Source organism: Varanus komodoensis, unplaced genomic scaffold (genome assembly GCF_004798865.1).
Source record: "Varanus komodoensis strain SLA01 unplaced genomic scaffold, ASM479886v1 scaffold47, whole genome shotgun sequence".
Lineage (NCBI taxonomy): Eukaryota > Metazoa > Chordata > Lepidosauria > Squamata > Varanidae > Varanus > Varanus komodoensis.
Window position 1 is genome coordinate 7,177,940 of NW_025336045.1, and position 23,724 is coordinate 7,201,663.

The 23,724-nt window shown below is 47.2% G+C and overlaps 1 protein-coding gene across 3 annotated transcripts in view; it reads right to left on the bottom strand.

Moving 5' to 3' along the window:
* The window catches only part of ADGRF5 (adhesion G protein-coupled receptor F5), a 54,540-nt gene that overhangs the window by 14,962 nt on the left and 15,854 nt on the right, over nucleotides 1-23,724 (bottom strand). For 2 of the 3 annotated variants that reach the window (XM_044445163.1, XM_044445162.1), the window contains 10 exons: nucleotides 22,711-22,890; nucleotides 21,275-21,393; nucleotides 19,701-19,759; nucleotides 17,871-18,007; nucleotides 16,494-16,706; nucleotides 10,818-11,033; nucleotides 9,690-9,854; nucleotides 5,322-5,543; nucleotides 4,878-5,096; nucleotides 4,269-4,430 (listed from right to left, as the gene is read on the bottom strand). In XM_044445163.1, coding sequence (XP_044301098.1) covers nucleotides 4,269-4,430; nucleotides 4,878-5,096; nucleotides 5,322-5,543; nucleotides 9,690-9,854; nucleotides 10,818-11,033; nucleotides 16,494-16,706; nucleotides 17,871-18,007; nucleotides 19,701-19,759; nucleotides 21,275-21,393; nucleotides 22,711-22,890 — 1,692 coding nt within the window. Of the gene's footprint in view, nucleotides 1-4,268; nucleotides 4,431-4,877; nucleotides 5,097-5,321; nucleotides 5,544-9,689; nucleotides 9,855-10,817; nucleotides 11,034-16,493; nucleotides 16,707-17,870; nucleotides 18,008-18,118; nucleotides 19,589-19,700; nucleotides 19,760-21,274; nucleotides 21,394-22,710; nucleotides 22,891-23,724 lie in introns of those variants that run through there. The other variant, XM_044445164.1, reaches the window with a different exon arrangement.

Below are 23,724 nucleotides of genomic sequence, written 5' to 3' on the forward strand. Positions count from 1 at the left end.
TAGTTTGAACATTCTTTGGCATTGCCCTTCTTTGGGATGGGAATGTTCAAACTACCGCACCATTGCACTCATTTCACATGCTAGCAAAGTTATGCTCAAAATCCTACAAGCTAGGCTCCAGCAGTATGTAGACCAAGAACTAGGAAGAGGAAGGGGAGACAAGTGGTGGGACCACTAAATAAGGAATATCCAGTGACTGATATGAGGGGACAGGCACAAATGACTATTTTGCCTCTGTGTGCTCCTCAAAGCAGGACAGGGGATATCCGCATAGGAGATTAGATGAGGCTGGGGACTTAGGGGCACAGATTAGAATCACCCCCCTTGAAGTCGAGGGGCTCCTCAGGGCATTGGACATTACAAAGGCTCCAGGCCCTGACAGGTAACACCTGAGAGTACTTAGAGAGTTGGCAGGGGTTCTCTCACACCCACTGGATTCCATTTTTGAGGCCTCATGGAGAATGGGTGCAGTTCCAGAGGACTGGAGGGTGGCATCAGTGGTCCCAATTTTCAAAAAGGGTAGTATAAAGGACATGGGGAATTATAGACCGGTTAGCCTTACGTCCATTGTAGGAAAAACAATGGAAAGGCTCATAATAGAGAGAGATCTAGTGATGCTAGATAGGGAAGGGAGGCTGACAGCCACACAACACAGCTTCCTCAAAAACAGGTCCTGCCAGACAAACCTTGTGGAAATCTATGACAAGGTTTCAAGATGGCTAGATGGAGGGGATGCAGTGGATGTGGTATACCTGGATTTCAGCAAGGCCTTTCACAAAGTGCCCCATGATATCCTGGTGGAGAAACTGAGGAGTTTTGGGATACACCAAAGCACTGTCTGGTGGATTAGGGCATGGCTGACTGACCGAAAGCAGAAGGTAACCATTAGTGGGGAATCTTTGGAATGGCGGCCAGTGACAAGCAGGGTCCCCCAGGGCTCTTCTAGATCAAGAGAGGTATTACTACCACTCTATATGACTCTGATGCTCCCGCAACTGGAGTATTGTGCTCAGTTTTGGGCCCCTCATTACAGAAAGGATATAGCCAGGTTATATCCTTTGTCAGTGCAGTGTAGGGCCACAAGGTTGGTGGCTGGTTTGCAGGGGATGGGGCATGAGGTGAGACTGAGGGAACTGTGTCTCTTCAGCCTGGAGAAGAGGAGACTCAGAGGGAATCTGTTGGCGACATACACGTATGTGAGGGGAAGTCACATGGAGATGGGTAGAGACCTGTTCTCCCCTGCAGAGGAAGGCAGGATGCGTTCCAACAGAGCAAAGCTCAGGGAACCAAGGTTCCATTTAGATGCCAGGAAGAACTTCCTGACAGTCAGGACCCTGAGGGTATGGAATGGGCTCCCACAAGAGGTCGTTGAGGCCCCATTGGTGAGGGTGTTCAAAGATAGGCTGGACATGCACATGGTGGGCATGTCATGAGCAGAGCTGGCTGGTGCTGGAGGTCAGACTAGATGGCCTGGGAGACCCTTTCTGACTTGCTCTGTTTCTATGTTTCTAACTACCTGAAATACAGGCAGGGTTTCAAAGAGGCAGAAGAACTAGAGATCCAATTGCCAACATACGCTGGATCATGGAGAAAGCTAGGGAGTTCCAGAAAAACATCTGCCTCATTGACTATGCTACAGCCTTTGATTGTGTGGATCACAACAAATTGTGGCAAGTTCTTAAAGGGATGGGGGTACCAGACCATCTTATCTGTCTCTTGAGAAACCTATATGCGGGTCAAGAAGCAACAGTGAGAACTGGACACGGAACCACTGATTGGTTCAAAATTGAGAAAGGAGTTTGGCAAGGCTGTATATTGCTGCCCTGCCTATTTAACTTGTATGCAGAGCACATCATGAGAAAGGCAGGGCTAGATAAATCACCAGTTGGAACTAAGATTGCTGGGAGAAATATCAACAACCTCAGATATGCAGACAATACCACTCTCATGGCAGAAAGTGAAGAGGAACTAAAGAGCCTCTTGATGCAGGTGAAAGAAGAGAACACAAAAGTTGCCTTGAAACTCAACATTAAGAAAAGTAAGCTCATGGCATCTGGTCTTATCACTTCCTGGCAGATAGATGGGGAAGAAATGGAGGTAGTGCAAGATTTTATTTTCCCAGGCTCCAAGATCGACATAGACAGTGACTGCAGCCAATAAATTAGAAGATGCTTGCTCCTTGGGAGGAAAGCTATGGCAAATCTAGACAGCATACTAAAAAGCAGAGACAGCACCCTGCCGACAAAAGTGCGTATAGTCAAGGCTATGTTTTTCCCACTTGCAATGTATGGCTGTGAAATTTGGACCATAAGGAAGGCTGAGCACTGAAGAATTGAGACCTTTGAATTGTGGTGCTTGAGAAGACTCCTGCGAGTCCCTTGGACTGCAAGGAGATCAAACCAGTCAGTCTTAGAGGAGACCAACCATCCCCAGTCATCTCCTTCTTCTTTGGCCATCTATTGTTCCCCGCATTAGGCTCTTCTCCAGGGAGTCCTTCCTTCTCATTAGGTGGCCAAAGTATTTGAGTTTCATCTTCAGTATTTGGCCTTCTAAAGAGCAGTCAGGTTTGATCTCCTCTAGGACTGACCGGTTTGATTGCCTTGAGGTCCAAGGGACTCACAGGAGTCTCCTCCAGCACCACAATTCAAAGGCCTCAGTCCTTCGCCGCTCAGCCTTCCTTATGGTCCAACTTTCACAGCCATACATTGCAGCTCCCATCATTAGGTAAGAAATATTTATTTTATCTGCAATCATCTTGTTCTGGTGCATTTTCTCTCTTGTTTATTGTAGATGAGGGGTTTAACCCATTATTTTAAGGAGGCTGCTCCCCTTTTTATTTCAGGAAAGACCTCTCTCTCTCTCCCCCACAAGGGGGTGCTGAGGTCTAGCCACACCATAGTGGCTTTGCAATGCTCTGGAGCCTCTTATTGCAATAATTTGCAGTTTAAAACGTAATCTCATTCTTGTTCTTTACAAAACCCACTATAAAGGTTGGAAAACCCAAAAAAGGATCTGAAGGATGGCAATGTTATGAAAAGTCCCTGGAATTTTCTGTGAGTGAGGGAAGCTCTAGGTCACAGTTGACCTGGATTTTGTGACAAACAGAATGTCTTTGCTCTTGCCTCATCCCTGGCATCAGAAATATTAATTACCCACTCTGACATTAACATTCACAGTCACAACAACAATAACAACAACAAAAAAGATGTCTCCAACACAGTGCTTGAGTTAGGGAAAGAGAGGGAAGCATAGGGAGGGGGACTATTAAAAAATCCACTATACAACCCAAGAAGCCAATGCCATTTATAGGGCAAAATTAAAATCACTAGAGAAGGCAAAGAGCTGCCAGATCCTACCTCCTGGGCAGCATGGAAGCACAGGATGAGGCAGGTTGCGTCCCCTGCCTCTCAGGAAGCACATCGTGCCAAGCAGACTGTCCCATCCCTCAGTCAGAAAGGATCCACTGCATGCAATTTACTTCCCTGCTCAGCTCCAGCAAAGAGTGCAGAAGCAGGGGAAGCAATGAGGGCTGTTGAGCAGGTGGGACTTGCAGGGCGGGGGGGGGGGGTGTTATTGCAACTAGTTGTAAGTCGTCTTGGCAGTCATTGGATTGAAAGGTGGGTTATAAATCTTCACACAGAATGACTGGCGGAATGAATGAATAGAAAAGGGGGTCATTTGAAAAGGATGACTAGGTTTCCCTTCTTTTGAAAATCCACTGGAACATTCACTAGATATGCTTTTGTGAAAGTGAGATTGGAACTGCAGCCTAAACATTCAGCTGCTCATGAAGCTCTTCTATTTCCTTCTAAGGTGGGCTAAATTCTAAAAGTGAAAGGAGGGTGCTCTACTTTTGGAATACAACTTACCTAGGATCTGATATTTAGGAGGAAAACAAGGAGTGCTTCCCCTTCATAGCCTTCGTTTCACATATCTGATGAGTAAATGCAAAGCCATGTACCTCTGGGCAGCAGAAGCAGGGAGAGAAGCCTGCTACCACATTTCTCCCTGACTGTCCATGTGAGTTCTGAGGTGCAGGGAAAGGAAGAAGGGAAAAATCTGGTAGGAACAGATGGCCAGATATCTTCCCACTGCTCCTTTCCAACCTTTGGTGGTATTCTCCAGAAACAAATGCAAAATAACTTGTGGAACATACCCAAATCAATATGCTAGATTTGCCTAATTAGCAATCCAAATTACGCTATCCCAATGTGCAGAATGGAAAATAGCTACCAAGCAAACACGACTGCCCACATACTCTTCCTTACCTGGTATAAGATGCAGGGTCATAGGTGAGCTCTTCACAGTCACATCAATTTGGTTAGTGAACTCACAATGCACCTGGGAAACCTGCTGTGTGGAATCACAATACGCTTCTGTGACTGTGAGTGTTTGGTGATAGCAGTTGAAGCTGCCTTCTTCTCTTTTTTCTGCAGGGGAACGTTTTGTTTAGAGTGGCGAACAATTTCAACAACTATGGGAACAGCCATGCTTCCCTAGATCACAGCCATGATCAGTGAGGGCTGCGAGAACTGGAGAGATGTTAGACCTCTAGGTGCTCTTACAAGCAGCCTCTTGCAATTCCAATGAGAAAGCATAGTTTTGTTTTTCACTGTTTAATCCATGCAAGCTGCTCTGAGCGCTTTGCTCAAGAAGCAGATAATAAATATTTAAACATAAATAAATAGCCATTTATTTGCGTTTTAGAATGGTATAGAGCAAAATGAAGACATCAGCGTGGACATAAATGCAACTGTTACATAGCCCTCTGAGATGTGTCCACTTTATTAAGCACATCTTTTTCACATCAATGCTATTCAGACACTCACAGATCTGCTTCCCTCCCACTCCCATCTGTGCAGCCAGTGATTGCTTACCTGCCTGAATAGCTGAAGGCCATCCTGGAGCATAGAATGACACTGTGTAATGTTCCAATTTGCTTGTGCAGCACTTCAGAACTTGGGTGCCTGGACAAGGCACGGATGCATCTATGGGATCTCTTATTATTTCATGTTTCAGGGGCAAAGGATGAACTTCAAATTGCATGGATGCAGAGCTGTTCAAAAAACTTTGGAAAAAGGTGCAAGTGTAGGTGCCTGAAAACAATGAAACAAAATTAACAGAATTGATTGCTTCAAGCCAATGAGAGCGAGGCAGTCCCAAAACACTGTCTAAAGCTCTGCCACCCACTGCATGCAGTGCAAACTGTATTTTCAAGAAGCTTTTACTTGCCAAATTATTTGATCAACATGATCTCTTATTTTCCTGCCCTAAGAAATCTGGATAGCGAGGTGGCAACAGTAATTCCTCTTTCTGCTCACCATTCCAGTCCCGGGTGGCAGCGGCCCCTGTCAGCACAGATTCGGCTCCTTTTAGGGTCTTTCTGGTAGAATACCATATGCTGTCTACATGCGTGGTGGAGTTTCCTCTTTGGATCTTCCAGGTGACTTTGTCATAATTACTCACATCACTAAGGCATGTTAGAGAGAAGCCATGGCCCTCAGAAACATGGCCATTTCGGCTAGCAGACATGGTTACTTTTGCTGATGAAACAAAATAAAGACATATAGTTTAGGGTTTGATCATGGGTGCAATGTTAGAGCAAGGTCTTATAGGAGAACAGAAGAAAATTCTCACGGGGTCACAGCAAGTGTCCATCTAGTCCAGCATTCCATTCCGTTCGCCTGGTGGCCCCCCAGCTGCTCACAGGATCCCTCCAGCAGGACACGAGCACAATGGCTCCCTCCAGCCCATGTTCCCAAGCAACTGGTGTGCATGGTGATGCTGCCTCTGATCCTGAACCTGAAACCCAGTTCCTTGAGCTTTGCCCCCTTGGACCATGTCCTTTGCTCCGCCACAGGGGAGAACAGGTCACAATTCTCAACCATGTGACACCTATATACCTTCACATACTTATATGTTGTTATAAGATCCCCTCTGAGTCTCCTCCTCTCCAGGCTGGTAAGACCCAGCTCCCTCAATCTCATCTCATATGGCATCCTCCCAGTCCAGCTACCATCCTTGTGACCCTGCACTGAACTGATTCTAGACTAGCTATGTCTCATTTATAGTGTGGAGCCCAGAGCTGGACACAGTACTCCAGCTGTGGGTGCAATGGAATCTTATAGAGCAGTACTAACACCTCTCCCAATCTGGAAGTCATGCTTCTGGCTATACATCCAAGGGTGGTGTTTGCCCTCTTAAGCACCACATCACACTGCTGGGTCATGTTTGCCTGCTATCGACAAGTACCCCAAGATCCCTTTCACAGGTGCTGCTCTCCAGCCACTTGTTCCGCATCCCATACCTATGGCACCTGTTTCTGAGTCCCAAGTGCAAGACCTTGTACTTATCTACCATCCTGTTGTCCCTGTCCACTTCCACAGTCTGTCCAGATCCTTTTGGATCTGGAGTACCTGCTCCCCAGTTATGGCCACTGCCCCCTCTTTGGTGTAATCTGCAAATTTGGTCAGCTGACTGGTTACCTCCTTCTTCAGGCCTCCAATAAAAAGGTTGAACAGAATTGGTCCCAGAACTGAGCCCTGGGGGACTCTGCTTGTCACTGGCTGCTATCCTGATGATCCCCACTGATAGTAACCCTCTGTTTGCAGTGCATCAACCATGCCCTAATCCATCAGTCAGTGCATCGATCTATCCCAAAATTTATCAATTTCTCAACCAGGATATCATGCAGCACCTTGTCAAAGGCCTGCTGAAATCTAGGTAAACCATATCTACCCCATCCCCTCTGTCTAGCCAGCTTGAAATCTTGTCATAGAATTCCACAAGGTTTGTCTGGCAGGACCTGCTTTGCAGACTTTGTCAAAAATTTGCTTAGGTCAAGATATATTTCACCCACAGCATTCCCACAATCCACCAGGGAGGTTACTCTCCTTGGTTAGCAACCAATAAAATCAGGTTAGTCCAGCAGGATTTTTCCTTGAGGAATCCATGTTGGCTTCTAGTAATCACTGCATTTTTTCCAAGGTGTCTGCAGACTGACTGCTTGATAATCTGCTCCAGAATTTTCCCAGTCTGACGTCAGACTGATTGGTCTGTAGTTCCTTGTTTGTTTTTTTAATTTCTTGAAGGTGGGGACAACATTAGCCCTTCTCTAGTCATCTGGCTATTTCTCCAAGGTAATAGTGCTTCTGAGAGTTCTTCCACCAGCCCCTTTATGACTTTAGCATGGAGTTTAGCATGAAGAAGTGAACTAATTTATTCCCTTGAAGGTGGACACTCACTGCTCTAGTGCTCTCACCTTTCCTTCTAACAGGGCTATGAGCTTGCACTTGTTGCACACGTAGGCCGTGTTGACCTCAGGCAAGAAAACAAACATTGCACGGACATTGCAGGCCACCACACTGGGAGATCTCAGTCTGCTCTGTCTGATACATTTTTGTTCTACATTGCTAGGCCTGCTGTAACAACCCAGAACTTTCTCCTGTCTTCCCTGAGGGTTAACAGTACAGTTCTACCAGTAAATAGGAGTGTGTTGCAAGGAAGAAAAAAAGGGGAAAAGCAATAAGGTGGGGTGGGGAGAGGGGGAGAAAACAAAAGAAGTTTGAAACCTCCACCTTGACCTCCCCCACTGAGCTCACTACCAAACTCCTGTTATTTCTTCTTGGTCACTTGCTCTGTTCGCTCTCTCTCTCTGGGATCTTGGTTGCTCGTATCCAAAAGTCCTTAGAGCAGCTGGGTCAGCATCCTGCAATCTGCTCAGCTAGGAGTCAGATTTTGGGTTCTGATGTATTGACAGACTTCTTAGTTGTTAATGCATAAAGTCAAATGCTCCTCAGAATGCTTTTTTGCATTTTTTTTTTTTTTTTTTGCATCTCCCTTGTGCAAGCTTTGCTCCCTTTTCTTTTCCTCATTTGGGCAAGGCTTGCATTTTCTGAAGAAAACTGCCTTTTTGCTAACAGCTTCCTTAACATTTCTCATTTACCATGCTGGTAACCTCCTGGACTTTGTGCTACATTTCCTTATCTCTGCTATGCATAGGGCACTCTTTTGAAGAAAATTTAAGTGAGCTGGACTTTTAGGTGTATACACTTTTAGGTGTAGATTAGGTATACCTCTAATCTAATAAGCTAATAATGTTGTGGTCACTGATTTCAGTTGGTTCGACAACATTTATATTCTTGGCCCACCCACCTCACATTAACCCAGGGTGGCCTCCCCTCTGGCTGGTTCCATGGACAACGGCTGTAGGGGACATCATTCTGGACACAGAGAATGTTAACCTCTTTGCTGCAACGGGAACATGCGGGGGGACTTGGAGCCACCCGGCATTGCTGCACTGCCTTTGCCTGAGGTGTCACTAATTTCCTTCTCCATCTCAAGAACAACATTGATGTGTGGGGTGGGGGAGATGACAGGATCCAGCAGGAACTGGAACATAGGAGCATAGTCCCTGCAGCCTTGTTTAGTGAGAAAGCCCCTATTCAAACTCATGTTTCAAACTGAAAGTCCATATTCAAATTCCAAGTTTAGGAAGGAAAGATAAACAGTTCCTAGCTTCGTACTGAGAAGATCCACTGTGCCAGTCTAGTCAGTGAAGAGACTGCTTAAAAAAAAAAAAAAGATAGCTAGCTGCAGTTTGGGCTCTGATTAGATGGCACAAGAGTAACTGGTTCTACTGGAATCACAATGGAATCAGATTGCAGGAACATAATATACAAAAGGTGACAGAACAGTTTTTAAACTGAAGCCTGGGGAAAGCCAAGAGGAGCTGGGAAGTGTCCAGATTGGGTTACAAAATCTCAAGGGATGGAGAAGAAACGTCTTCTGATAGCCCAAATGTTGTGGGGGAAGAAATAAGTCTCAAGCGTATCCTGAGACATGATAACCAGTCAGAGAACCAAAATCTTAAGTTGCAAATGTCTGCAGAGGAACACTATGTTTAGGTGCCTCACTGAAAATGCTAGAAACTTCTGAGTCAAATAGGATTACTGCAAGGAGGTCTGAGATATAAAAGGCATTATGGAAACCTGGTGGAATGGTGAGACCCACAGGGTATAAAAACAACACCAACAGCAACTGGCTCCAAGATGAATTTCATCCCAGACCAGAATGTTCAGGGCACTGGGGAGCCTTTCTGATGTGTGCAACCCTATATACTTTGTGGTATCCCAGATTCAGTAGTAGTTTTTCCCTTGCCCCTTCCCTGTTACACATGCATATAGTACCATTAGCATCCCCACAATCAAAATATTAAAGCGATGGTGGTCAAGAAACATGCATGTTATTGCTGCAATCAGGAAGAGTAAATTGAAGTTAAAATAAATGTCACAAAAAGAAAAATTCCGCCGGCTTCAAGCCCATGTCAAACGCCTAAGGGAAAAGCTTTTATAACATAGTGCTTGATTAAAAAAAATTACAAACCAGAGGAAGAGCACACCAAGTCCTCCGGGAGAGAGTCTGGGACACACAAGCACTTCCTGCATTCCAGAGTTCTTGGTCCTAAGAGGGTTACCTACAGTTCTCTGCCTCAGCCTCCACATGGCTTCATGCTTTCCCCATGATGGTTCCACCCCTTCCCCACATTTCCCATCAGCATGCTCCGCTAAGGATGAGCATCTGTGCCAAGCCCATGTCACCCGAGGAGGGCATTCTACGCAGACCAGGACATTGTCCCGTTGCACACACGGCGGCCGAAGGACAGGTGCCATTCCCAAAGAAGGGCTCACCCAGCCGGAAGTAGGTCACACTGATCACTTTACTGCTGCGGGCACCGTAAGTTGTGTTCAGCTCACACATGTAATCCGTTTTGGTGCCAGATTTGTCTGCTGGGCACTGAGACTCGTTAGCCTGAAGAAGGTATGTGGTACAGTTGTGTGTAGAAGTGGTGCTTCCTGCAAGGAAGTGAAAGGAATTAGCTGAAAGACAATGTGCTGAAGGCTGGTCGGCATCTAAATGAAACCGGAAGTCCAGGGCAGCACCTCTGCTCTTCTCTGGGGAAAAGCAAAGTGGTTGTTGCGTGTGGCACCATCAGCCTGTGAGCGTAGCCAGTGTGCTACCCGGCTCCCACAAGGCCTCCGATCCAGACTTACAAGTGGCTTAAAACTACTGCTGGATCCCAGAGGTTTATCCCAGAGGGATTTGTTCCACCCTTCTCATAAATGCACCAGACAACAGTTCCCACTCCAAGCAGAAGAAGCATCTCTAGCATACAGAACTTGGCTAGGAAGAACAGTATCCCATAAACCCTGCAGTCCAAGGACAAGGCAAAACAGGCATACAAGCAGGACAGAGCAAGGTGGAAAGAAGGCGCCCTTGCCCTAGTCACATCCCAAGGCCGTGACACGGCCTTCTCAGTTAGCATGGGTGACCTTTTAACAGTAAGTAGCAGGGGCACAAGCCTGACCAGGCCTCAGACCCAGGGTGCTGGCGTGAGGCTGAATGCTTTTTGCCTCCTGCCACGTTCCTAACTGAGATCACACTCCCTACACTTATTCTTTACCTTGGGAAAAAAGGGTTCGCATTTACACCAATAGGAGCTTTTCTTTCAGTGCAGATTATGAATGTGTGGGGTAGGGGCAGATGATCCGGACTAGGATTATGGCAACAGCACAGTGTTAAAGCTGCCCCCACATGGGGTCCCTGCACCTGCTGTTTGCTTTTAAAAGGCCATCCACGGTCATTGCACAAGGGCATCTCATCTAGATGGCCCGGAGGTCCTTGGAAAGTCATTTGGAACAGATTAAAGCGACTGTCTGCATGCGTGTGCGCGTTATGCATGCACACACATGCTGTGGAGGAAGCAGGAAATGGCTTGGCCTGAAATAGGGGACAACAGAGGTGATTTGGCTTCGTACCTGAAATATTTATTGCTCCATGTGATTTCCAGTAAGAAGTGAATAATTGTATATTGCTTTCTGTACAGCAGCTCAGTGTTTTACTTTCACCATTGCATACAATCGAAACATTATCTGATGGCACAACTTTGATTTGGGAGACTGTTATATTACCCACAGCTTTGTAGATTGACGACAAGTCAATTCCCTTTTTCAGAAAAGTGCAACTATAGTCACCTGCAAAAAAACCAAAAACATGTTACAGAGGGACAATTTTGTAGTTTCTTGAAGCTGTGAACTTTCATACCTCTTCAGATTCACCATACTCATTTGTAAACTTTCTAGCTTGTCCCACCCCTGCAATAATATAAAGCTTGAGTGAAACAAGATAAACTTCTATTGCTGGTCTAACAAATGAAGATGATGGTGGGAGTCTAGGCTGTGCTTTTCTTCACAAGGCTGCTCATTGGCTGTTAATCTGGTGTGTCTAATTCTACTCTTGTTGAACAACTGAGACTAGAGCACTGCACAGAGCATTTCTTTTCTATTCCATTCTGTTCCCTAACCTTTAGATGGAACCATAGTATAGTGGTAAAATACTCCACACCAGGGGTCTTCAAACATTTTAAACAGGGGGCCAGTTCACTGTCCCTCAGACTGTTTGGGGGCCGGACTATAGTTTGAAAAAAATATGAATGAATTCTTATGCGCACTGTTCATTAAAAATTAATAAAATTAATTATTTTTTAAAAAATTAATTAAAAATTAAAAAATGTTTGCTCTGCTAACTCAGACTGCTGCAGAAGCCCAATTTGATGCCACACTGCCCGCTGAAAGGGAGAGAACGACAAGAGGGGGAGCCATGAGGGTGTGCTCGCCTCGCTCGAGGCCCTCCCGGCTCCTCACTGCCACCCCGCTTCCGAACCAGGGGAAGGTCCCCTTGCAGGAGCTCGCCTGGCTCCGGGAGCGGGAGCAGGAGCCCGAAGAGGCGAGGGTGGGGCAGCTCCCGCAGCTGGGAGAGGGCCACGAGGAGGGAGGTAAGGGCTGCTTTCTGTAGGCCGAGGCCAGGGGAGGCAAGGGACAGGGCCACAGCTGGCCAAGAGGGGTGCCTCCCGCCTCTCCCGCTGCGGGGGGAAGAAGCATGGCGGCCGCTTGACGGTGGCAGCAGCCTGTCCTGAGAAGGCTGCAGTGGAGGTCCAGGAGCCGAGGCCCCGCTCCGCCTTGGTCTGTCTGCCCCTGGGCTCGGCAAGGCAGCCATGGCTTGGCCCGCAGCCTCGGGATGTGGCTCATATAGTTAAAAATATTTTTTAAAAGTTATACTTTCTTACCTTCTATGTTTTTTAGTATCTTTGTCTCTCCCTCTCCCTCTTCCCACCACCCTCCTCTCTTCTGTATTCCCACTGCGTATCCCCGCTCTGTATTCAGAGCCAATGCATGTGTGCAATAGGGAGAAGAGCCAGCTCATGCTCAGTTGAAGGGATCTGTTACAATTTGGTTTGTGCGCCAGCTCTCTGTTGTTGTTAGTCACGAAGTCATGTCCGACCCATCGTGACCCCATGGACAACATTCCTCCAGGCCTTCATGTCCTCCACCATCTCCCGGAGTCCACTCAAGCTCACACCAACTGCTTCAGTGACTCCATCTAGCCGCCTCATCCTCTGCAGTCCCCTCCTTCTTTTGCCATCTATTGTTCCCAGCATTAGGCTCTTCTCCAGGAAGTCCTTCCTTCTCATTAGGTGGCCAAAGTATTTGAGTTTCATCTTCAGTATCTGGCCTTGTAAAGAGCAGTCAGGGTTGATCTCCTCTAAGACTGACTGTTTTGATCTCCTTGCAGTCCAAGGGACTCGCAGGAGTCTCCTCCAGCACCACAATTCAAAGGCCTCAATCCTTTTGTGCTCAGCCTTCCTTATGGTCCAGCTTTCACAGCCATACATTGCAACTGGGAAAACCATAGCCTTGACTATACGTACTTTTGTTGGCAGGGTGATATCTCTGCTTTTTAGTATGCTGTCTAGGTTTGCCATAGCTTTCCTCCCCAGGAGCAAGCGTCTTTTAATTTCTTGGCTGAAGTTCCCGTCTGCGGTGATCTTGGAACCCAGGAAAATAAAATTGGTCACTACCTCCGTTTCTTCCCCATCTATTTGCCAGGAAGTGAGAGGACTGGATGACATGATCTTAGTTTTCTTAATGTTGAATTTTAAGCCAACTTTTGCACTCTCCTCCTTCACCCGCATCAAGAGGCTCTTTAGTTCCTCTTCACTTTTTGCCATTAGAGTGGTATCATCTGCATATCTGAGGTTGTTGATGTTTCTCCCAGCAATCTTAATTCCAACTGGAGATTCATCTAGCCCTGCCTTTCTCATGATGTGCTCTGCAAAGAAGTTAAATAGGCAGGGCGACAATATACAACCTTGCTGAACTCCTTTCTCAATTTTCAACCAATCAGTGGTTCCATGTCCAGTTCTCACTGTTGCTTCCTGACCCACATATAGGTTTCTCAAGAGACAAATAAGATGGTCTGGTACTCCCATCCCTTTGAGAACTTGCCACAATTTGTTGTGATCCACACAGTCGAAGGCTTTAGCATAGTCAATGAAGCAGAAGTAGGTGTTTTTCTGGAACTCCCAAGCTTTCTCCATGATCCAACGTATCTGGCAATTTGATCTCTAGATCCTCTCCCTCTTTGAAATCCTGCCTGTACTTCTGGTAGTTCTCAGTCCACATACTGCTGGAGCCTAGCTTGTAGGATTTTGAGCATAACTTTGCTAGCATGTGAAATGAGTGCAATGGTGCGGTAGTTTGAACATTCTTTGGCATTGCCCATCTTTGGGATCAGAATGTAAACTGACCTTTTCCAATCCTGTGGCCACTGCTGAGTTTTCCAAATTTGCTGGCATATTGAGTGTAGCACTTCTACTGCATCGTCTTTTAGGATTTTGAATAGCTCAGCTGGAATACTGTCACCTCCACTAGCTTTGTTGTTGCTCAGACTTCCTAAGGCCCATTTGACTTCACATTCCAGGATGTCTGGCTCGAGGTCAGTGACCATCCCATCATAGTTATCAGGGACGTTAAGCTCTTTCTTATACAGTTCTTCTGTGTAATCTTGCCACCTCTTCTTAATCTCTTCTGCCTCTGTTAGGTCCATGCCAATTTGGTCTTTTATCATGCCCATCTTTGCATGAAATGTTCCCTTCATATATCCAATTTTCTTGAAGAGATGCCTGGTCCTCCCTGTTCTGTTGCTTTCTTCTATTTCTTTTCACTGTTCATTTAAGAAGGCATTCTTATCTCTTCTAGCTATTCTCTGGAATTCTGCATTCAATTGGGTGTATCTTTCTCTTTCTCCCTGGCCTTTCACTTCCCTTCTTTCCTCAGCTATTTGAAAAGCTTCCTCAGACAGCCATTTTGCTTTCTTGTATTTCTTTTTCTTTGGGATGGTTTTAGTTGCTACCTCTCGTCCAATGCTGCAAACCTCCGTCCATAGCTCTTCAGGCACTCCATCAGATCTACTTCTTGAAATCTATTTGTCACCTCTACTGTATATTCATCAGGGATATGATTTAGGTCATACCTGAGTGGCCTAGTGCTTTTCCCTACTTTCTTCAATTTAAGCCTAAATTTTGCAGAAGCTCATGATCTGAGCCACAGTCAGCTCCTGGTCTTGTTTTTACTGACCATATAGAGCTTCTCCATCTTTGGCTGCAGAGCACATAGCCAATCTGATTTCTGTGTTGACCTTCTGATGATGTCCATGTGTAGAGTCGTCTCTTGGGTTGTTGGAAAAGAGTGTTTGCTATGACCATTGTATTCTCTTGACAAAATTCTACCAGCCTGTGCCCTGCTTCATTTTGTACTCCAAGGCCAAACTTGCCTGTTATTCCAGTTATCTTTTGGCTTCCTACTTTAGCATTCCAATCCCCCATGATGATAAGGACATCATTTTTGGTGTTAATTCTAGAAGGTGTTGTAGGCCTTCATAGAACTGGTCAACTTCAGCCTCTTCAGCACCAGTGGTTGGGGCATAGACTTGGACTACTGTGATGTTGAATGGTTTGCCTTGGATTCAAACTGAGATCATTCTGTCATTTTGGAGATTGTATCCCAGTACTGCTTTTCCTACTCTTTTATTTACTATGAATTAAATTCACCCATTCCTGTCCATTTTAGTTCACTGATTTCTAAGATGTCGATGTTCAGTCTTGTCATCTCTTGTTTGACCACATCCAGCTTGCCCTGATTCATGGATCTTACATTCCAGGTTCCTGTGGAGTATAGATCTGTACAGCATCGGACTTTCCTTTCACCACCAGATACATCTGCAACTGTGTCCTTTCGGATTTGACCCAGTCGCTTCATTCTTTCTGGCGCTACTAGTACTAGCCCTCCGCTCGTCCCCAGTAGCATATTGGACACCTTCCGATCTGAGGGGTTCATCCTCCGGCGTCATGTCTTTTTGCCTTTTGGTGCTGTCCATGGGGTTTTCATGGCAAGGGTACTGGAGTGGGTTGCCATTTCCTTCTCCAGTGGATCACGTTTTGTCAGAGCTCTCTGCTGTGACCTGTCCGTCTTGGGTGGCCCTGCACGGCTTAGCTCATAGCTTCACTGAGCTACGCAAGCCCCTTTGCCACGACAAGGCAGTGATCTATGAAGGAGCGCTGGCTCTCTGCTAGTCTCCAAAACTGAAAGAGTTTCAGAGAACGGCTGCAGCTCAGAGCTTTTGGACTTGTTTGAAGATCATTTTCTCCAAACAAGTCCAAAAGCTCTGAGGCGGGCCGGGTAAATTACCTTGGTAGGCCATATCTGGCCTGTGGGCCATAGTTTGAGGACCCATGCTCTACATATTAGGAAATCCTGTTTCTTTCACATTTCCAAAGTCCGTGCTGCATTTTCTCTGCTTTAAAAACACTCCTTGGTTAAACAGAGAAGAGATGGGTGGTTGCAGCAATAATGGTAGACAACCACCTGCAGGGAATGAGGGATGGAGACAAGCTGGGAATGGATTTGTGTGGCGGTAGTGTGTCTTCAGACAGTAATGCAACTTTAGGCTGCACAGGGATTGTTGCTAGGATTGGGCTTATGAAGGGCCTGGAGTGCCCACTCATGCTCAGGGGCTTTTCTCCCCCTAAGCTGAGTTATCACCCAAAGGAAGATTTTCAAGAAGGATTTCAGTTTGGAAAGAGATGGTTAACCCCATTCCTTTACCCTAGTATAGAAAGTATAGAAATCAAGTTTAGGGGGGAAATGCTCCATGGTTCCCATGGGGGGTGTCCAGTTCTGGATGCCATACTGTAATACAAGCCAATCTGGATGGGTTCAGGGAAGGGCACTGGAGAAGGTTACCAAAATGAATCCTTCAGAGGAGAGCATGAGGAAGAACATGCTAGCATCCTGGAAGGCCTCAAATACTACCTGTGTGTCTAGGGCATGTTACGGTGACAGAATCATGACATGTTTTGCCATCCAGAATGCACTGTAGGTCGTGCATCTGACCCCCTTGCTCTCTGCAGGATACTTCAATACATGGGGAAAGTGATTTGGAATTTGGTTCCTGTGACTGGCTACTCCCTGCCTTCACCTTGCCCCTGCTCTCTCCTCCCCTTCCTAAGGAACAATTCTGATGCATCAACTGATCTTTGCTCTGACACAGAATAGCAACTCTTACACATATATTTCCAATTTAGAACTTAGAATTACCAGCTTCATTCAACTTAATGCTTGTAATTTTTAGTGTTGTAGTTGACTTTCCTGCTGCAAATCCAGCTGTTATGGAATGCCTGCTGCTGCTGGAGACCACAGATCCCGAAAGGTACCATGTTGCATTGGTGGAGCTCAAGGCTGACTCGCACGTCATTTTTACTGTGTCCCCCTCAAAAATGTTTTCAGGGGAGATGGAGAAGTTTACTTCACCTGGCATGAAAAGAAGAGAACCATTCAAAACCAGCATGAAATTAGTACCACTTTTCAAAGAATTATACAGTATGCTACTACCAAATATACTTCATAGTACCATTTGGTGGTGTTCTAATGCCCCTAGGAAAATATTTCAAAATGTGATGGAAAACTATGAATGTGAAACTATGCAAATGCAAGAAGACATACACCGGCCTCAGGAGCCTATGATGAAAGAATGAACTACTTCTTGGTTGAAAGCTCAGTTTCCCCTTCCTTCATGTGTAAGCAGAATTCTGCCATTCTCAGAGGAATAGGATGAGCATCTCTTTACCCTTGATACCCTTGGTCAAAGCAACTACTTAAGACCTTTCTACCTGGTAGATAGGTGAGATATGGTTCTTTCACTCTACTATATGGGCAGAGTTTAAATCAGGGTGAACAGGCAGTATATCTTCAACTCCTGGATCCCACCCCCAATTTTCAGCATACATTAAAAAAATAGTAGCACAACCACTACTCTTCCATATTGCTGAATGGGTTGAATTTAGCTTATTCTTCAGGACAAGCTACATTTGACCTTCTTATCACCCTGTAGTGCTAAAAGCAGTGATTTTTGGTTCAAAAATTTCTATTTTGCCACTGCTGAATTTGGTGGCACAGCAGAAGCGGTGGTGGCAGGATGTGGCTGTAGGTCCTTGTTGCCTGCTCCTTATTTCAAGAACAGTAAGACTCTTCCCACTGGAAGAAGGTATGTTGCAGACAGAGCTTAGAGGGCAGAACCCTTCTCAAAAATCAAAGGGGTGTGGGGTTTTTCCAACCACTGGGGGCATGTGGAGAAATACAGGGATGTAGGTGTGTTCTTATACGTTTGTTGGGGAAGTTAGTGGAATGAGAAGTTTCTTGCAAATATTGGGAGACCTTCTTTTGACTCCAGAAGACCTGGAACATTAATAATCTGTCAAAAGGTCCATAAGGCATCCTAAAGCTTGGTCAGAAGGTGCTCTACAGCCTTGTCCAAGCACCCATGGCATGGGAGAGTAAGGTGGATCAGCTGATCTCTTGAGAAGGGCTATATCAAAATAGGGAGGGTTGGAGTACAGAATGGCATTTGTACCATCAGCACAATCATATATAGAATGATAACATACAGATTCTTCACAGAAGATCTTTATACATTACCAAGGATTTCCTTTGCAAATGAGGCAGGTACTAATTTGTAGGATGGATCTAAGGCATCAGCTACTTTTTGAGTTGCATTTTCCACTGGTATATTCTTTGCTGCTGTTATTTCATATGACACCATGGTGCTTCCAGGCCTGTACAGACAGAACATCAGATCTGGTTATTTTATATAATAAAATGACCTCTTTATCGCAATGTTTTAGATAACTGTAGGTGTTGGAAAAATCCATGATAATAGTCTTAACTGCAATCTTTTCTACTATCCCTTCTTCCTTGTCAACCAGAAAAAAACGAACATCGTGCCGTGGCCAATGGCTAGCAAAGCGAGCCTGCATCAGCATTCTGCAAAAAGACTAGTGGTTCTCCAAGTCTTCTTCTCATAGTCCCCTTCAGATCCGCTTCAGCAAAGCCTCCAGGAACAGGTCATGGTGGCTGCAGGGACAGTGCCTCTGCTCTGCCTTCCTACATGTGGAGAACCTCTACTGGATGCAAAAAATATAAGGTTTCCATAGACCACCAAACAACTGCAGTAGATTCTTTTCATATTGTGAACTGAAATCTGGACTATCCTACTTTAAGTACACATTCCCACATTCCGCACTTTTACTGGGGATGGACAATGGGCAGCCACTTAGCTGAGGGCATCACTGCCACACGTTGGGCATGATGCGGCATAATGTTTGCAGTTTCAATTGCAAGGGAAGGCAACTTGTTTTCGAAAGTGGGAAGAACGAATCATTTAACGGGCAAGCATCACATTTCTCTTCCATATTTTGTATTCTATGCCCAGCCTGGGATCACCAACAGGGAAATGTGCTGGCCTCCCAGAACATGGGAGCGGGCCATCCGTTGTCTGAGTGGATGCCTCCCAGCACAGAGGTCTTCAGCACCTCTTTCCTTCCTAACACAAGTTATCACTCTGCGTAGCAACAAGAGCAACTTTCGACCTTTTAATTATTCTATTGTTTCACTTATTTTTTTAAAAAATCTACTTTTCACTATACAATCATCCTAAAGTGGGGCACAGTACCAAGACACAGTAAAATCTTACCGTATGAAAATATGGGGAAATGCTAGGGGTGGAATCTGCTGTCTTCCACCAGGGTTGGCAGGGGAAGGGAGGATAGAATAGTGCCATTTGGAGTCCAGCTCTCAGACCCAGCAACCTCAGAGCTCGGACTCTGCCTGCAGAGCCCCTGCCCTGCTCCCTAATGGTGGGCACAGAAAGAGCCACACAGGCTGCTTTTCCATGGCAGAACGCAGCCTCCAAGAGGGCCAAGCAGAGGAGGGCAGGCAGCGCTGATGTGGCCAAGCCCCAGCTGCTCCCCCTCCCCTTCCTGGCCCCTCATGTGGTGCAGGGCGTGAGGCTTGCATGGCAGAGATTGTCCAGCACTCCGTGCAAGAGACCTCTGTGCACAGGAGGGGTTGTGCATCAAAGCAGAGGACAGTGGCCTTAACGAGTTCCTGTGCATCGTCTGTGTAATGCACCTTCCTCTCTATCTGCAAGGAATCCACTTGCAATAGAAGCAAGCTGTGTTAATGCTTTCTGCTGATCTTTCTGCACAAAAAGCCCCTCCCTCCCATAAAGTACCATAATTTCAGTCTACATGCTTTTTACTCCTGTTTACCAAAGTACAAGGTCAGACTGGACGTGCACATGGTGGGCATGTCGTGAGTGGAGCCGGCTGCAGCCAGGGGTCAGACTAGATAGCCCGGGAGACCCCTTCTGACTCGCTCTGTTTCTATGTTTCTAAAGCACTGTTCTAGCACTTTCCCTAATCTTCTGAGACATTACTAGGGCAGGCAACAGGAGGTCAACTTTCATACCTGAATCCAGTAACTGTTACATTTCTGAAGCCTGGTAAAGATGTGTAGCCCTCTGTAAACTGAAAATAATAATGTTTTTTAAAAAGTTTTATGAGACCATTACACCTCATAAGGTATTAGACTATTAATTTTATTTCATCCTGTATACTATATTGAAAGGCCAGTAAAATGAAAACATGCTTATTCTGAAGGAAGGATCAGTATAAATAAAATGGTCTGAAATGCACCAGATCAATAATTATTTGTTCTCATTTATCCTGTGGTTTTTTACTCAAGGGTAGCATCACTTGACATTCTGCTATGCACACAACAGCTTTCGTTTTCCTAAAAAAAGAAATGTTTCTTGCAGCACTGACAAGACAGGAAAACATCATTCTAAGAAGCGTCACTAAACTATTGTATCCTATTAATAACAAAAATAACTTTGTGTGTAATTACCTGAACATGAGACTGGCTCATCCCAAATCATTTAAGCCTACAAACATGAAAGTGCAGCCCCCCTCCAAACTAAAACTATCTCTTCACTCTCACCTTCCCTCCAGTGCACTAATTTTCATATGAAACCTGCCCAGGAGCCAATGAATGGTGGTGGCACAACTTCCTTGACTACCCTCCATGAATTATGCTTGGTAAAAGAGAGGCTGCACGGTCTTACAATATGCCCAGTTAGTCAAAGCTAAAGAAGCTGTTGAACAGAAAACAAATTGGAGTGCACTCCAAGGCAGACTCTGACAGAAAAGAGCCCTAAGCTCCCTCCACTCCTGAGCCTGCCATCCTGGCTGGGGGATGGTGGGAACTGCAAGACCCTTTCCCCTTCAAGCACGCCTAGGATTGAGCCTTGAGCACGCCATGGGTGCAAGTAAGACTGCTGCGCATCATGCTCAGAGGCTTCCGGGCACCCTGTCCCTGGGACAAGGCACAGTGTTGGCAGCCTTTGCTGCCACAATGCTTGGCCAGGCATCGTTCCAGCGGGGCATTTCCAGATGTCTGAATTTGGTGCCAGGGAGAGGGACGGAAGGAGGCTGGGATGCCTCGGAGTCAGCAAGAGCCTTTGGCCCCAGGACCAGCCTCCTCCCCTCCCCTCCCCTCCCCTCCCCTCCCCTCCCCTCCCGCTGCCCTCCCCTCCCCATCCCAGCACTCCCCTTCTGTCCCCTCTGAGGCCCCAGTTTGTCCTGAGGCTGCAGCCCACATAGCTGTTCCGTGCTGGCGGTGAGGCAGGCAGCGGGGCTCGGTCCTGGGAGTCCCAGCTCCAAGGCCCAGGAGCCTGGGACCTTGGACCCGGGGTGCCAAACTATCCTATGCCTCCCAGACAACACTGAGAGCCGCAGAGTTGCAGGCTGCGGTGCCGCAGCACTTTGCCCCTTTTCTGGGACCAGCTGACTGAGTTTGCTCTTCCACAGTTTCTATCTGCATCTTCATGAAATACCAGAATTAAATTCAGGCAAGTCAAAGTGCATTTCACCATATATTGAACTGTCTCCAAATGTCAGAATATCTGGTTTATGGGCCTTGGCATTCTACTACTAAATATTTCCACAAGATAAACATGATTTAAAAAACCAGCTCAGACATACCGCTTTCTCCAAATCTTGTTTGTATTTTTTAAACAATGGGGAGGTCGAGTCCCACAGAGCAATCTCAAAGGGTTTGTCAAGGCGAACAGACATTTTTATTACGTATGTAAAAGGAATGTCTGTGGCAGAAGAGAAGAAGTCATATTATTAGTTGCATCCTGGTGCTGATTGAAAAAAACTTGTAATTAAAGGATTATGTCTTAATAGAATCCTTTGAAATGGTGCTCCTCTCTTTACATGCTTGCAGTGTCATCGACCGTGTGTCCTTCTGGGGTGGCTGTAGGAGGTGGGAGTGCGGGCCAGTAGCCAGTAGTGACATGGTGACCCTGCTCCTGCTTGGAGGGCCCTCTCCAGAAGGGGAATGTTAGATCGTCCAGCAAGGGGCTCCTCAGGGGGCTGTCCTGTCCCCCAACCTATTTTGTATCTCCATGAAACTGCTGCATGGAGTCATCTGGAATGCTAGAGTGTGTTGCCATGGCACACAGCTCTGTTTCTCCTTTTCTTCTCCAGCAGGTGAGGCTGTGGATGTGCTAAACCAGTGCCTGGTTGCAACAATGAACTGGGTGAGAGCTACCCTACTGAAGCTCAGGCTAGACAGTGTTAGAGGGTGGTTCCTTGGACCAGATGGAGGGCGTTCAACTGGTTCTGGATGGGGCCACACAGAGCTAAGAGCACAGAGCTGGGAGCTTCCCAGTTGCTGTGGAAAGCCCTCCTTCCAGGTGGCCGACCAGCCAGAATGGGAGAAAAGAGGCACACCGGAGGGTGGAGAGGGGACAGAGAAGCCAAAGCGGCAGCGCTCCACGGCTCCCCAGTCAGCCCCGCTCCACACAGACAGGCTGGGCTGGGCTGGGCTGAGAGGAGGTCTGCAAATGCTTGCGGAACAAAGGCTATGATATCTGCAGCCTTCCTCTGCTTCAGGTGCAGCAGCACAAGGAAAGGCTGAAGCACGCAGCAGGGAAGAGGGATGCTGCTTGCACAGTGTGTGTGTGGGCTCAGCTCCTGGAGAGCATTATGTGGCTGCTGCGCATGCTCGCTGGGCGCGCTGGCTGGGAGCTCATGGCCACATCAAAGCAGTCTGCAGCCCAGGGAGCCAAGCCCAGGGAGCCAGGAGGATTCCCACCCCCAGAAGGATTCCTCACACATCCCGAGTGAACATATAAAAGCCATCCCAGCCCTGCCGTGCTGGCTGCCTGCTTGCTTCAGAGCTACAGTCAGGATGCTGGATTTAACCTACAAAGTCTCTTACGGCTTGGGGCCACATCTCGCAACCACGATCTACACATTAATCTACATCAAGCAAACCTTTCCCGTGTTCAGTGGCTCAGCACTTGTTCTGCTTTTTCCACATCATCTGGCAGAGGTCATTGTCACCCCTGGCATCTCTCAGTTTTGGATGACAGCTGCCGGACTTCTTTTTCCACCTCACCTCCCCTTACCTGTAGGCTGAAGCTGGCAATAGGTTCTCAGAGGCAGCGGCTGCGCAGCACAGTGGCAGCTCTCTTCTGACACCGCTGGGGTCCTGGAGCAGGCTGGGTTAGCTTTGCACGCTGTGGGAGGCCATCCATAGCCGTGCCCGCAATAGCAGTGAGCATTCTTTGTGCCAGCTGAATTACACACTAAGACAACAAGGAGAGGAGAGGAGAGGAGAGGAGAGGAGAGGAGAGGAGAGGAGAGGAGAGGAATGAAGCAAAGCGGGCCTGCTGCTGACGCATCCTATCTTGCTGAGTGTGCTTCATTTCACTCATGGCCATGCCAGCCTCACTGCAGCATTCAGACTACACAACCAGCCTCTGGAGATTGCTGGCATTGAGAGGCCTGGGACTCGCATTCCCTAATAAGGAGACTGTAGTACCCCTGAGCTTGCCATCGCTCTTGATAGGTCCCCGACTCCACACTGGAGCCATGCAGCTCCCTGGGCCCTGAGGGGCGGGGTGTCCCCACCTGTGCCTGACAAATGGCTGGGCACAGTGTGGGTGCTCAGGCACCACCCGGCCCCCAGGCCTCTGGCTGGCATCCTGGGGGCACCATGCTGGAGCTCACAGAAAGCAGTGTGGGGAGAGCAGCCACTGCCCTCTGACCCCCGGCTCACCCACGGGGGTTGCACAGGCAGGCATGAAGATGGAAGGGACCCGTAGCAGGGCTTGGGCTGCCTCGCACTGGGCTTCCAAGGCCCGCACCAGGCAGCTCGCCCTTCTTCCCCCACGGCTTCCTGCCTGCTCCCCACCCACTCAGAGTTCCAGCTAGTCTGGCTAGGGGACACTTCTGCCTGCTACTGCCACACACATGTGGGTTGCTGATGGGCAGAACAACCCCGAACCTGCCTGCAAGAACTGTGCGAGTCAGTGGGGGTGGAGCCCTTACCCCACCATGTTCCTGCAAGGAAGCCCAGCCCAGCCCAGCCAGACTTCCTTGGCCAGGACAGCAACACGGCTTTGCTGCTCCAGCAAGGA